A 15,410-nucleotide genomic window follows, 5' to 3' on the forward strand; every position below is an offset into this window, starting at 1 on the left:
AGAAAGAAAACAGTAACAGTAATAAAAGAAAGAAAGAAAGAAAGAAAGAAAGAAAGAAAGAAAGAAAGAAAGAAAGAAAGAAAGAAAGAAAGTTTTGGGTGTGTAAGATTTTCTTTTATTGTTGCATTTCTTTGCATTTTGACCAAAAATATGGCAAAAAAAAAAACAGTAATACTGTAAAATATTATTACAATTTAAAAGAAAATTTCATTCCTAAGATGGCTTTTTCAACATAGTACTATTTTTTTGTCACAATAATAAATAATGACAGTTTTAAATACTGTCGGTTTTGATCAATTCAATGTTGCTAAACAAAGCATTGAATAAAAAAACAAAAAGAATGGTAGCATGTATATCAGTTTTGGATATTTATTTGTGCATATTATTTTTTGTACATTTAGATGTGACACAATCTAACTTAAAGCTAATTTATTAATTATTTTTAATAATTTTCCTATAATTTTTTGTCTTGCTGTATATCCATTGTTTATTGTTATAGACTGTCTATAACACTTCCTGTCTGTATTGAGTGTAAACGTCACCTGTCGCAGCAGCTCAGGACTGAGCCAAGGCAGCAGAGATGGACTGTGTTGAGGCATGTCAAACACAGCTCTCATCCTCTTGCCATCCTTCATCAGACTGTAGATGCTCTGAAGCCCTGACAAACACACACGGCCTTCGGCTGACAGCAGAATATGACTGGCCTTCACGCCCCTGCAGGACACACGAGATGAGGAGACCAGATTCATTGGGATCTCTCTTCTGTGTGAATCAGCAGCGGTGTGCTCACCTGTGCACGTAACCCATGTGATGCAGGTACTCCAGCGCTCGGAGCACTCCGTACAGCAGGTACGCTATCAGAGACTCGCTCATTCCATCCGGAAAATACGACCTGAGCAGAGAGTCTGCAGAACCTGAACGACAGGAAAATGGAATTAGGGAGGGATGGGATCAGAAAGAGGATGTGAAAAACAGGCGAAGCTTACCGTAGCTCATGAGAGGAGACAGAACCCAGAGCTGACAGCACGAGCTGAACACCAGTCTGGACGTCAGCAGGTTTGGGTGACGGAACAGTCTGGACAGCAGAACCTCATTCTGGAAATAATACACAAAAACTTGAAATGCTCCTTTAAATTTTGAAAATGTCCCAAAAATACAGTCAATCCTCTTAAACATAGGAAAGACTAAAATAGTTTAACCATCATTACAGAAACAAATAATGCATTCAAGCAATAGTTCTCCCAAAAACGAACATTCTCTCATTATTTACTCACTCTTATGTCACTGCAAACCCAAATTATGTATTATAGTATTATATCAGTCATCAGCCAATGTATTTTTTTTATCTTTTCTTATCAGTGTTATTTTAGACACTTTTTTACATTTTGAATTGATATTAAAATATTTTTTTTTATTTATCTTTATATATTTCTTTTTTCATTTTAATTTAAGCAAAAGTTTCAAAAAGTTTTTGTCTAAATATATAAATAAATACAGGTCGTATTATTATTCTTTATTTATTTATTTCAGTTTTACTTTCAATATAATCTTGTACATCAAGTTCAACTAAATGTAAATGCAAAATGTTGCTTTGGAAACTAGCAAAAAAAAGAATAAAATAAAATAAAATAAAATAAACAATAGTGGTTGGTAAGTGGTGGTTAAAAAAGTTAAATCTAAATGAGGAATTTTTTTTTAAATAATGGCATATACTGTATGTTGACCTGTTTCTCAAACAAATGTATGGCTTTAAAAGACTTAAAATATATAATAATAATAGTAATAATAATAATAATAATATATAATAATACGTATAAAATATATATTAATAAAATTGTATAAATTAAAATTATCATCAAATGAGAATTATATATTTTTATATATATTCAGCCAGCTTTGATATAATGATATATATTGCAATATTTGTTTTACTTATGTATTAATTCTTTGGGGTTTTTTTTACATTTTATAATAATGTTAGTGTGTGTGTGTGTGTGTGTGTGTGTGTGTGTGTGTGTGTGTGTGTGTGTGTGTGTGTGTGTGTATTTATTATTTATTTGCATTAATTTTGAATAATGTTTAATGATATATATTTATAATAATAGTTATTTATTATATATTTATTACATATCTAATAAATATTATAATAAACAATAAAATAATAAAAAAATATGATGTATAAATGTAAAAATGAATAAATATTAATAAAAAGTTAAAAAGAATTAATTATGTTAATTTATTTAAATAAAAAATACAATTAAAATGAATTATACATGCATACAATTCCTTCATTATGAACAAGAAATGAAAGGAATGCAATAACTGTAAAAAAAAAACACTTAATACCAAAAGAAAGTTCAGATCAATTTAATTTCAGCTTTATTATTATTTCATTTGTCAGGTTTTACAGGGTTAACTCAAATCTAATCAAATAAGGATAAAAATCAGTGTGATGTTTCCATATGCATATACACACCATCAGCTGCAGCAGCTCATCTTCTGTGCACTCATCCAGGTTAGTGTTTTTTACCGCCACCAGCCGGCCAGACGGTGTGTGTCGTGCCATGCTCACCTGACTGAGGTTATTAAAGCCCCGACCTGCACAGACGCACAAAAACCCACACATAAACAACACATATCGAGGAAAAAACACAGTGATCTTCTCAGTCTCCGATACACAATATAAACACAAGACTTCAGGGAGTAACTAACACATATCATACACTGTATAATTTAAGTCACAGTCATTACCCAGTTGTGAGAGCAGCTGATAGTGGGCGGGGTCAGTGGAAAGATCTGTGATGTCATCTTCATCCGGCAACACAGAACACGGAGAGACATCACTGCTCTGTCACACACATAAACACACATGAACCAACACATAACTCTACCTCATAGATGAAACCCTGCTGGTTGTGGTTGTTAAGTGTTTACTGGGTTATTCTGGGGGGTGTTCCATAAAACAAGTTTACCAAATAAGCCAGGCTTATTTCAGTTAGTCTGACTTATTTTGAGCCAAATCAAGTGACAATAAGTCAGACTAACTGAAATAAGCCTGGCTTATTTGGTAAACTTGTTTTATGGAACACCCCCCAGGTGAAGAATCAACTGTAAATAGAAGATAATCAGACACTTGCTTTCCTCTGACTAACACTAATGCGATACGGTCATAATAATGCCAGTTATGAGTTGTTCATTGAAATTAATATAAATAAAATACAAATACAGTGAGACTTTAGAGTCTTTAGGGAACACATTTACTATTAAATAAAAGTTTTTACCTCAATAAACTCCTAATTTACTGCTTGTTGATAGCAAGTAAGGCAGTTGTTGAAGTAGTTATGTGCTACATTTTGTTGTCAAAATGTTCCTTTACTTAAAAAAATAAAATAAAAAAATATTCTGTATTTCTGTGGGGGGGGGGGGGGTGTATTTAAATTAAATTAAATTAAACAGCATTAAATAAAATAAAAAAGCATGGCTTCATTTATTTGACCAAAAGAAAGAAATATATAAATAAAAACAATGCAATAAATATTTTGTATTTTTTTGCAAAATAAAATAAAATAAAATATGGCTACATTTATTTGGCCAAAAATAAAGAAAAAAAATATAAATACAAACAATGCAATAAATATTTTGTATTTCTGCAAAAAAAATAAATAAAATAAAATAAAATATGGCTGCATTTACTTGACCAAAATTACAGAAAAAAGACAATGCAATAAATAGTTTGTACTTCTGCAAAAAATAAAAATAAAATAAAAATTATGGCTGCATTTATTTGACCAAAATTACAGAAAAAAAAAAACAATGCAATAAATAGTTTGTACTTCTGCAAAAAAAAATAAAAAATAAAAAAAAATAAAAATTATGGCTGCATTTATTTGACCAAAAATACAAAAACAATAACATTATAAAATATTAGTATGATGTAAAATAACATTTTTCTATCTTAATATATATTAAAATCTAATTTATTCCTGTGATATCATTACTCCAGTATTTAGTGTCACATAATCCTTCAGAAATCATTATAATATGATGATTTATTATCAGTGCTGGAAACAGTCGTTCTGCTTAATATTTTTTGTTTAAGTAGTTATATTTAGGTATTGGGTAAAATATGGTCATACAGAATAAAGCATTAATATGTGTTTAATAAGTACTAATATACAGCCAATGTGCTAGTAATATGCATGCTATTAAGAAACTAGTTAACAGTAAATAGTGTTCCCTGATCTAAAGTGTAACCATAAATATTACACCAATAAATATATAAATATTTGATGAAAAACGTAAAATGGAAATGAGAAATGTTGCCTGAATTGAATTTGAAGCACAAAATTTACTAACTGGAAATTGAGAAAAAAATAATAATAATAATTAATTAAAGTAAAATAAATTAAAACTAATAAATAAAATGACAAAAGCAAATAACGTTAATTAATTAAAATAAATGAAATAAATACAATTAAAATTAAAACTTAAAATATAAAAATAAATTCAAATTTAAAATATTAATGAAATCTATAAGTGTATATTATAATACTAAAATAACACTAGTGAGAAACACTGAGTCTTTTGCAGATCAGACAATTTCTAGTTAAGTTGGAGGTTAAGCATTTCAGAAATGGCATTTACATTTCATCTATTCATGCATTTGCTGGGAATCAAACACAAGATCTTGGTTTTGCTAGAGCAACTGAGCACTTTAGAATTAAAAAAGAATAAGATTAAACTTAGTGATTAATTACATAGTCCATAATGCTTTATTAGAATTTAATCCCTCATAAATACAAGTTTTGAACCTCTAGGTTTTTTGCTTTGAATTATGTTGTAATATTGCAGTTAATCAGTGCATTAAATGCATTCCTGTTGCACAAACTTGCAAACTGTAGGGGGTGACAAAGTTATATTCAAATCACTGCCATTAAACCAGCTCTTTAATTATTCAGATTACATCAGCTTCTATAAACATGTCATCATTTTTGACTTTAACTTCTTAAGCGTATAACTTTTTACTGAATAATTTTCTAAAAAGCCTCTTCAGACCAGAAATGAGAAAGTGGCTCAGACCAAATATTTCCACCACAGGATGGGAAAATCGAAAGACAACCCACAGATGTTTCCTTCAGCCAAAGACACGGGACAACAGCACAAGTGAGCTTTCATCCAGAACGATGGAATAGAAAAACCGCTTTGTGATGCTCAATACAATGGATCCACTCAAATCTCAGATCACTCTTGAAGCTCACTGGCGTTTGTGAATATCCAATGATGCTTCACTGGCATGACTATGCCGTCTCATATTCTAGAGGGCTTTTCACAATGACAAATATTTGCAGCGACAAAGCAAACGGAAGTCATTCATTTTAAATCGGAGTCTGTTATTTAAGGCGACGTGGGCAACAGAGGCCGACGGCAATGCGACAAAGTGAAGTTGAGTTCGCTATGACGCAGCAACTACCAATAAAAGCACAGACTGTGAAGATCACATTACTCATCTACTGGTACAATTTTATACATTGTCATTCAAAGCTGAATTGAGCATGCCTTAAAAGTCATGCTTCAGTTCTTTCATCTGATTTGAGCTATCAAACAGTACACAGATTTGTCATTTAAATGAATAGAAGATAGAATACAGAATATGGAATTTAAGGCGAGAGACACTGCAGGTGAATAGGGTAAAAAAATCACCTTACTTACCCAGTCAATTGATTACATTGATAATTTTTTGTATTACAAAAGTTTTTTAAATGTTATCTTTAAATATGCAAATGAGGTATTGTTTAATTAAACATGCGCTCATTTGCAAATGTATGCAAATGAGCGCATATTTAAATTAGCACTGGAAGAAGTCAGTTACAAAATTCTTGTTTAATTTTTTGACATATTAGAGTCAGATATTAGATGTTTTACAGAGGGAATTTTGGGTCACTGCATAATTCAGAAAATTACGGAGAGAAAACAATATATTTTAACAATATTGGGAGGAGTAAAAGGTTGTATAAAATCAAGCAAACTATGTATACATACAAATCCCTCTGTAAAAACCTTCAGAATATAGGCAGGAATAAAAATGTAAAGTTTGGTGTATGTATGTGCTACTGAAGTGGAGATTTATGGCTCAGTCTAGGAGAAAAAAAATTATTTTGGTGCATGAAAAAAAGAGTGTTTTTGCCTGCGGTGTCCCCTTAATGAAACTAAATTCAGAGATACAGTGTATTTCCAAAATTTTATATATTTTTATATATTTATATAAATTTTAGATATTTCATTTATATATTTGATACTGGAAAAACACTTACTGTAATTTTTCAGAAATTACTCCAGATTTTGATGATAAATATTTTGTGTTTCTGCAAAAAATAAATAAATAAATAATAAAATAAAATAAAATAAAAATAATAAATGTTACTTATTTTAAGAGTATTTATTTATTTATTTATTTATGACTAATAAATGTATTTTTTGCCATACAGCATAAGCACCAATAGCTATATTCTTTTTTTTTTATGAATAAATACAACAATGCATTAAATTAATCAAAAGTGACAGTAAGGACAATTACATTTTTACAGTATATAAATAATGTCTTTTTAAACCTTTATGCAAAATTTTGTTCCTTCAACTGTTTTTTTTTTTTTCAGTAGCAAATCAACATATTAGAATGATTTCTGAAAGATCATGTGACACTGGAGTAATGATGCTGAAAATTCAGCTTTACATCACAGGAATAAATTACATTTTCAAATATATTACATTAGAAAACATATTTTTAACTGTAATAATTTTTAATTTTTTTTATACTGTATTTTGGATCAAAACATTGGTGAGCACAAAAGGCTTCTTTCGAATTCTGAAATAAATTTGTATAGTGTATAAATTAAATATACATTTGGATTTTACAAATGTTAAACTCAATTTCAATACACTGTGGCAAATTAAATTCAAATTGTCATTCCAACATGAACCACCTCCTAAATTTTATTCGTTTTTTTTCTCAAACGACCCGCAGTTGTGCAGTAATTGAATCACTGTCAGTCTGAATCTCCCTTGAATGGCTCGTCTAAAGAGGACAAAGGTCAGTGCCTGATGCCTTCAAACACACTGAAGCCATGATCTATTATTAGACTCTACTGACCGAACACTGATGGCTGATGTCTTCATACTGCTCCTCTATGCTGATGGACTGGACTTGTGAGTGGGAGGAGATACAGGTACAGTCCTGAGGGGAAGAGGGGAGGAGATATGAGACACGCCCCCCACCCCACAAATGAATATGGAGATGAATATGACTATATCCACAGTATGAATATGCATGAAGAGCAAGGGTGGGCTGAAGGGCAAAGACGTGGCAAAAGGAGGAGATGATTATGGAAATCTTGCGGTGCAGAATCAACCTCGCCATGTTTGATTAACTCGTGGTTACGGGAGGGGAATGTTCCGTATTCAATGCAAAACATGAAACTATTTTTGTTTGTTTTAACATACTGAGGAACAAGTCATGCTTATATAACCTTTATTGAATCGGGAACATTTCTTTGAGAGTAACACATTAAAAGGAATAGTTCAGCCAAAAATGAAAATGTGCTGAAAATGTACTCACCCTCAGGCCATTCAAAATGTAGATAAGTTCGTTTTTTGTAATTTAGCATTACGTCACTTGCTCACCAATAGATCCTCTGCAGTGAATGGGTGCCGTCAGAATGAGAGTCCAAACACCTGATAAAACATCACAATAATCCACACCACTCAAGTCTATCAATTAACATCTTGTGAAGTGAAAAGCTGCATGTTTGTAAGAAACAAACCATCATTAAGACATTTTAGTTTTACTTCTTGCCAAAATACTTCTAGTCCATAATCTAGAATTCTTCCTCCAGTGAAAAAGTCCACCTCCTGTTGTCATCTCACATCAAAATCCACACATGTATTTGTTTAGAGCTGTTTTAGACAGTTTTGGCTTGTAAACAGAGCTTGATCTGAGTACATTTCTCTCCTGATTCATACAAGGTGACCTTTTCACTCGAGAAACCAATATTATGGATTATGGGCTATATTTCAGCAGGAAACAGAGGTCTGAAGTATAAAAAAAAAAACATCTGAAGGATGGATTTGTTTCTTACAAACACAAAGCTTTTCACTTCACAAGATGTTAACTGATGGACTGGAGTGGTGTGGATTACCATGATGTTTTTATCAGCTGTTTGGACTCTCAGTCTGACGGCACCCATTCACTGCAAAGGATCCATTGGTGAGCAAGTGATGTAATGCTATTTTTCTCCAAATCTTTTCTAATGAAGAAACAAACTCATCTACGTATCGAATGGCCTGAGGGTAATTTTCAGCATTTTTTATTTTTTATTTTGGGGTGAACGATTCCTTTCACAGGCATATGATAATTAGCCAGGCTAACGCCAAACCACGTCATGACAACGTCATGATTCGTGGTCTGGGAACCACATGTTCATTTTCTCGTATTTGGGGCGTGGTTTACGAATGCCCAGAGCCGTTTATTGGGCGATACGAATGTCTATCAAATGCGCCTGTGCGTAGCCCATAGCCAATCGTTTCAATTATACCGGATGACGTATGTAGAGCGAACGCCAAAAGTTGCTCTTTTTTCAAAATAAACTTGCGTTCTAAACTACTTAGAACATTATCTAAGGCTGCATCGAAAGATAACTTTGCGTCTGCTGCCATGCTGGATCCATAGTTATAAACAAACTGCTTCGGTGAGTCGCATAGAAGGCGTCATCGTCTTGCTGCTCCCTCCCCGTTCTGTGATTGGTTCCCTATCTGAGGTGAAAATTTGGTCCATGGTTTCCAGGCTGCCTAGCAGCGTGAATAAAATTGTGCTGCGCGCAAGGCAGCATGGCGAAACCCAGGCTATATGATAATATTAATAGTGGTTGAATTGTCATTTATAGAAATTAGTATTTAATTAGTATGTGATTATTAAAAATAATGGTGGAAAAAAATCCTAGAATTTACACCAGATTTATATTAAAATGTTCCTTCATTAAATTACTTACATTTGAGGTCAAAAGTTTACATCCCCCTTTCAAAATCTGCAAAATTTTAATTATTTTACCAAAATAAGAGGGATCTTACAAAATGCATGTTATTGTTTATTTAGTACTGACCTGAATAAGATATGTCACATAAAAGATGTTTACATATAGTTCACGAGAGAAATTAATAGCTGAATTTATAAAAAGGACCCCAATCAAAAGTTTACATATGCTTGTTTCTTAATACTGTGTTGTTACCTGAATGATCCACAGCTGTTTTATTGTTTAGTGATAGTTGTTCATGAGTTCCTTGTTTGTCCTGGACAGTTAAACTGCCGGCTGTTCTTCAAAAAAAGTCCCACAAATATTTTTGGTTTTCCAGCATTTTTGTGTATTTGAACCCTTTCCAACAATGACTTTATGATTTTGAGATCCATTTTTCACACTGAGGGACTATTGCAACTATTACAGAAGGTTCAAATGATTACTGATGCTCCAGAAGAAAATATGATGCATTAAGAGTAGGGGGTGAAAACTTTTTGAATTTGAAGATCAGGGTAAATTGAACTTATTTTGTCTCCTGGGAAACATGCAACTATCTTCTGTAGCCTCTGAAGGGCAGTACAAAAAAATAAATATGATATTTAGGCAAAATAAGAAAAATGTACACATCTCCATTCTGCTCAAAAGTTTTCACCCCCCGGCTCTTAATGCATCGTGTTTTCTTCTAAAGCATCAGTGAGTGTTTGAACCTTCTATAATAGTTGCATATGAGTGTGAAAAGGTGATTCTAAAAAAACATACAGTCATACTAAAGTACAGTACTAAATAAACAATAACATGCATTTTGTATGATCCCTTTTATTTTGGTAAAATAATTAACATTTTGCAGATTCAACCTCAACTGTATAAACAATGCAAAATCAATATTTGCTTTGTAAATATAATTTTGACAGTATTTCTGTATGCCTGTATTACTGAGTGAGGATTCACTATAAGTGCATTACTGAAACAAACTGAAAAACAAGTCATGCTTATAGAACCTTTACTGAATCCAGAACATGTCTTTATGAGTGAGACACTGACATAAGCCTCTTGGTTTCAGAGGTGAGGTGGAAGTTTGGTGGATATTAATGAGGGCGCTTATTATTAAATGTACTGATATCTAGGGAGTAGAGACTAATCAGGCCATGGATATTGTTCAGCGAACATCTTCAGCCCATAAAAACATCCATACTGAACACTAAACCCCGAATCAACCCAGAATGAAGAGCTGTAGAAATAAACACAGAAAGCATGAAACAGACTATCGCAAACAAGCTCGGGATGAAAAGATTTGACTCTCACCAGAAACGACATGAGGTGCTTTTGGCTGAGCTGATGCTTCACTGGAGTTCATTTATCCAATTCTGGAGAAAGTGAATAAGAATAAGTCCAACTGCAAAAACACTCCAGCAGTGGTTTTCTAGCTGTTTCCAGTGTGCCATGCACAAGAGAATTTGCTTGAAAAGCTAAATGTTTTTCGCTTACCTGGCTTTGCTCGGATTTCACTGCATAAAACACACAGACTTCATCTCATTTCACGCTGCTCCACTAGAATCCTGCAAAGCAAACCATCAGCAGAGACGCTTTCAGGCACATATCAAATTTGCACAGCTTAAATGGCATCAAATATGATCCAGATCCAATGCTTTCTATTTCTGTAATGTCTTAATAGTCTGATTTCAAATGCATCTTGCAGCCGGAATCAGTGTCTGGCATCGCTTGACCGACCGCATGAGTCTGATCTCCTCTCTGCTCCAGAAATCATCGTCATCTTCATCTTTAGTTATATCACTTGATAGGATGTCATATCTGTCTGGACGTATCAGCTCTGATATCGCCGCAGGTGACATTGGGAACTACTGTCCATTTTGTGCTGTTATGTAATTAATATTAGCAGCATTAAATTCATGCTTACATGACTACACTTTATGTTCATAAGAAAAATATGATTCAATAATATTGAATGTATATTGCTCAAGATGAGGCCTTTTTGTTAAACTGCAATTGTAAATAAAATTAATCATGCACATTTCATCTAACAAACAGATATGAATAAACATGCATGTCTAAATTAGACTATATGTTAAATATTATTCATGCAATTATCAGAGCAACTGACAGCAGGTGTCCTTCTTAGTCCTTGACAGAGATTGCATGTAGGTTAAAAGGGTTAAGAACAAAAATCTTCAATAAAGAGTAATAGTGCACTAGAAGGGTCTAAAATAAGCTGGACGTCAGTATTAAATCAACCCTGTTTCATATTATTTATATTTAGTGCTTCATTAATGCATTTGGTGACTCTAATAGAGATGATTTAACATTAATAATGCACGATGAATACTATTCGCACATGCTACAAAAAATATTGTTTTCAAATACTATCCATAGCAATAATTGTCCGAGTTTAAAAAGAAGCTCAAAGCCAGATGTAACAAAAACTCACCATTGTTATGCATGTGGATAGAGGTTCTTCTGTGATTTGATTTTGCGCCCTTGATTTTGACGGCGAGCGTCAGTTCTGGGCAGTTACAGTCACTTCGGTCACATCACAGTTTTATTCTATGAGGGAAAAATCACGCAGCGACTCTCACATTTACCAATAACATTTGTAAGTTGAGTTCCCAAAGCTTTTCTTCACAGTCCAAAGCTGATCTCGCGTCACGCTTGACGTATCGGAGATGTTTACATAATAAAAGTCTCTCGAACATGCCGTGAATGACGGACCTGAGGAATGTACACAATAAAAGTCTCTAAATAAAACGCCTTAACTATCGAATAATTTCGCTCATTCATAATTTAAAAAAGAATTGGATTTTTTTCCTGAAAATTAGATTGCATGTTTAGAATCTCTAGAATATTTGTACAAATTGTGTTTTATTTTAATGTTGGGGAAAGTTACTTTTAAAAGTAATGCATTGCAATATTGCATTACTCCCTTAAAAAAGTAACTAATTACGTTACTTAGTTACTTTTATGGACAGTAATGTGTTACGTTACTTCTGCGTTACTTTTAAAATCTGGGCAGGGCTTGCTTGTTTGTTTTTAAAATAAGTTGCGTTTTTTGTTTTTATTCATTTTGAGGAATACTGAATCTGTTTTTTTTTTTTTTGTGAGTGAGTGAGATTAATTAACGCATGCTTATTTCTTCTAGAACTACAGTAACATCTTACTCCCGATTTCTCTCAATATGGGGATATGAATTAGTTTTCAGTTAATAAAATCTTTGAAAAAGTAACGCAGATATTTTTGTAAATTAAAACGTAATGCGTTACTTTACTAGTTACTTGTTTAAAAGTAATCTGAATACATAACTTGCTTTACCCCCCAACATTTTATTATTTTCGAAAAAGGGTGCTATAATGCATAAATAATCAAAGTCCATTTAGGGATATTCCATAGTCTTTGATAAATAATAAAGGTTTTCGTTTTCTCTCCATATCCTTCACTTAAATTACACTCAGTATTAAATCTTACTTTATTACCTAAAATTTAAGGAAGAATTTGGTAAATATACCCCTGTATTTTTTCAAGTTTTTCCTTTATCTTACTGCATTATTATTATTATTATTATTATTATTATTATTATTATTATTATTATTATTATTATTATTTTGTTTTGCCTGTTTGCTGGTTATGAAAAATACATTTTTATACACTACCAGTTAAAAGATTTTTTCAAAAGATTTTCAATGTTTTTTAAAGAATTTTTCTGCTTGACCCAAAATACAGCAAAAGCAGTAATATTGTGAAATATTTGTACTATTTAAAATAACTAATTTTAAATAATTTTAAATAATTTTAAAATGTAATAAATTATAAATCGTTTGTTTATTCATGTTTTCAACATAATAATAATCACACATGTTTTTGATCAGCAGATTAGAATTATTATAATTCTGAAGGATTTCTAAAGGAACGCTAAAAATTTTGCTTTGAAATGACAGGAATAAATTACATTCTAAAATATATTCAAATAGAAAGCAGTAAAATTATTTCAGAATTTTTCTTTTTTTATTTTGTTTGTTTGTTTGTTTGGCTGTTTTTTTTATTGCACATTTATATATTACAATAATGAAAATGTAACACGGGGCATACAGACAGCATCACATACAATATATTACACAAATTGAAAGGGAGGAAAACATAATGATAATTTTTTTTTTTTTAAAAAAGACACCTCAAAGATGTTGTATAACTGACTCGAGAATTTTAAAAGTTTAAAACGCCTTCGAGTTCAATGGTTTGGACATATTCTTAAAAGAGGCAAAAAAAAAAAAAAAAAAGACTAAATCAGATGAAAACAATCTAGGTTTACAATGAATGGTTCTGGCTTTATGAAGGTGAAATTTACCCATAAGACAAAGCAATAATACAGTATGGACAAGATTACTGTCTTTAGAATGAAAGTCAGACAAAAAAAATATAGGTTCTGTCATTTCTATAATTTTGTTACAACAGAAATATATTAATATGGTAACTCTTGACCAAAAAAAAAAAAAAAAAAAAAACAGATTCTACATCAGTATTTCAAAATGAACACAAAGAAGATATATTTTCAGAGAACCTGCTCAAGAATAGATTACAAGGGTAGTATCTACGGTATGAACAATTTTGAAATGGAGTTCTTTAATTTTACTTGGAATAAAAAGGTCCATACGTTTTTCAAATCAGAGTCCGGATAACATATTCTCCATTTAGATTTTTCTGTTTTTGCTGCACTTTGGATCAAATAATTATACAAATATAAAAATGCAAATATAAAAAAAAAATCTCTCAGGGACTTTTATCATGAAATAACTGTCGCGAACTATGACGTAATCATAGCTCACTGAAGCTAGATTTGCCCTGAACACTTCCCCAAATACCCCTCCCTCACCGCTCTCTTCGCTTATTGTCTCAAACGCTTGGAGTGACAGGAGCCACATGTATCAGTAGCGCCCAGAAAACGGATTTTAAGCGAACTAAAGGTGAGAGAGAGAGATTTTCCGCTCTTTGATAAGTCATGTACGTACCTTTGTGTGTATATAAGGTGAGAGGATGAGTTTGACGGTTAGAAGCGGGTAGAAATCACGGATGTACTGAGTGAGGGAGGGAGGCTCGTTTGGTTGTTCATATGGACATTGGCACTTGTGCATCGGGATGCAGACCAATGCCTCTTATGTATTCTGTGTATTTTTTTTAAATGAGTGGTCATTGGATGTGTAGATGATTGTTATAAAACTGCCTGTTTCAAAGATGTGGATAATCGGATGTGCCATCTGCGGGGATTATGAAATCTGTTGCATCAGATCAAATGGATTGTTTTTTCCCAACATTGCGTTATACAGAGCATCTCTCTGCTGCTTTTGTTCATGCCCAGGTGTTATGATAAAAATAAATAAGATCATGTATGTGCATCCCTAGTATTAGTGATAAATCACAGAAAGATTGTGATTATGTTCAGAAAAAAAAATTAATATACCCTTCACCTTCATCACTAACATCTGGTTTATTAATTTCATAATTCGTAAACACAACTTGTTGACTTTCATTTGAACTTCAGTTTTTATTTATTAATACATTATGGTTATTTGTATAAACAAACTGACCTGATATTTTGAATATTAAGTGTTTAAAAAAAAAACATTTTAATACATACAATTATAATACTAGTCCATTTGTGACTCTGGACCACAAAACCAACCATAACGGTACATTTTTTGAAATTGAGATTTATACATAATCTGAATAAATAAGCTTTCCATTGTTGTAGGGTTTGTTGAAATAGGAAAATATTTGACCGAGATGCAACTATTTAAAAAATCTGGAATCTGCTGGTGCAAAAAAAAAAAAAAAAATCTAAATATTGAGAAAAGCACCTTCAAAGTTGTCCAAATGAAATTCTTAGTAATGCATATTACTAAGTTTGATATATTTACAGTAGAAAATTTCGAAAATATCTGCATGGAACATGGTCTTTACTTAATATGCTAATAATTTTTGGCATAAAAGAAAAAACAATAATTTTGACCTATGTATTTTTGGCTGTTACTACAAATATACCTGTGCTTCTTAAGACTGGTTTTGTGGTTCAGGGTCGCATTTTAATATATGTACATTTAGAAAACTATTAAGTTTCATTATTAGTTACACTACTAAGCCTAATATTTAGTCTAAATATACAACTTTATCGCTGACTTATCAACATAATTTAATTAAACTAAAAAGAATAAATCCAAAACTTCATGATTCATCACACTTTATGATGCTGTTAATTGCAAGAATTGTACATTTGACTATATATGTGACCTTGGACCACAAAAGTCGCTGGGGTATATTTGCAGCAATAGCCAAAAATGCGTTGTT

At 31.8% G+C, this 15,410-nt stretch overlaps 2 protein-coding genes across 2 annotated transcripts in view; one reads left to right on the forward strand and one right to left on the reverse strand.

The window, feature by feature from the left end:
- Nucleotides 1-11,704, reverse strand: part of LOC141346963 (STE20-related kinase adapter protein beta-like) — a 19,883-nt gene extending 8,179 nt beyond the window's left edge. The window contains exons 1-9 of the mRNA XM_073851931.1: nt 11,509-11,704; nt 10,551-10,621; nt 10,368-10,429; nt 7,148-7,231; nt 2,752-2,848; nt 2,477-2,598; nt 987-1,095; nt 791-914; nt 543-714 (exon numbers count right to left, since the gene is read on the reverse strand). Coding sequence (XP_073708032.1) covers nt 543-714; nt 791-914; nt 987-1,095; nt 2,477-2,598; nt 2,752-2,848; nt 7,148-7,231; nt 10,368-10,379 — 720 coding nt within the window. The 5' untranslated portion in view covers nt 10,380-10,429; nt 10,551-10,621; nt 11,509-11,704. The remainder of the gene's footprint in view (nt 1-542; nt 715-790; nt 915-986; nt 1,096-2,476; nt 2,599-2,751; nt 2,849-7,147; nt 7,232-10,367; nt 10,430-10,550; nt 10,622-11,508) is intronic.
- Nucleotides 11,705-13,916: 2,212 nt separating this feature from the next.
- The window catches only part of LOC141346843 (trafficking kinesin-binding protein 2-like), a 38,730-nt gene continuing 37,236 nt past the window's right edge, over nt 13,917-15,410 (forward strand). Inside the window, exon 1 of the mRNA XM_073851803.1 lies at nt 13,917-14,032. The gene's annotated coding sequence lies outside the window, so the exon portion shown is untranslated. The remainder of the gene's footprint in view (nt 14,033-15,410) is intronic.

Source organism: Garra rufa, chromosome 12 (assembly GCF_049309525.1).
Source record: "Garra rufa chromosome 12, GarRuf1.0, whole genome shotgun sequence".
Taxonomy (NCBI): Eukaryota; Metazoa; Chordata; class Actinopteri; order Cypriniformes; family Cyprinidae; genus Garra; species Garra rufa.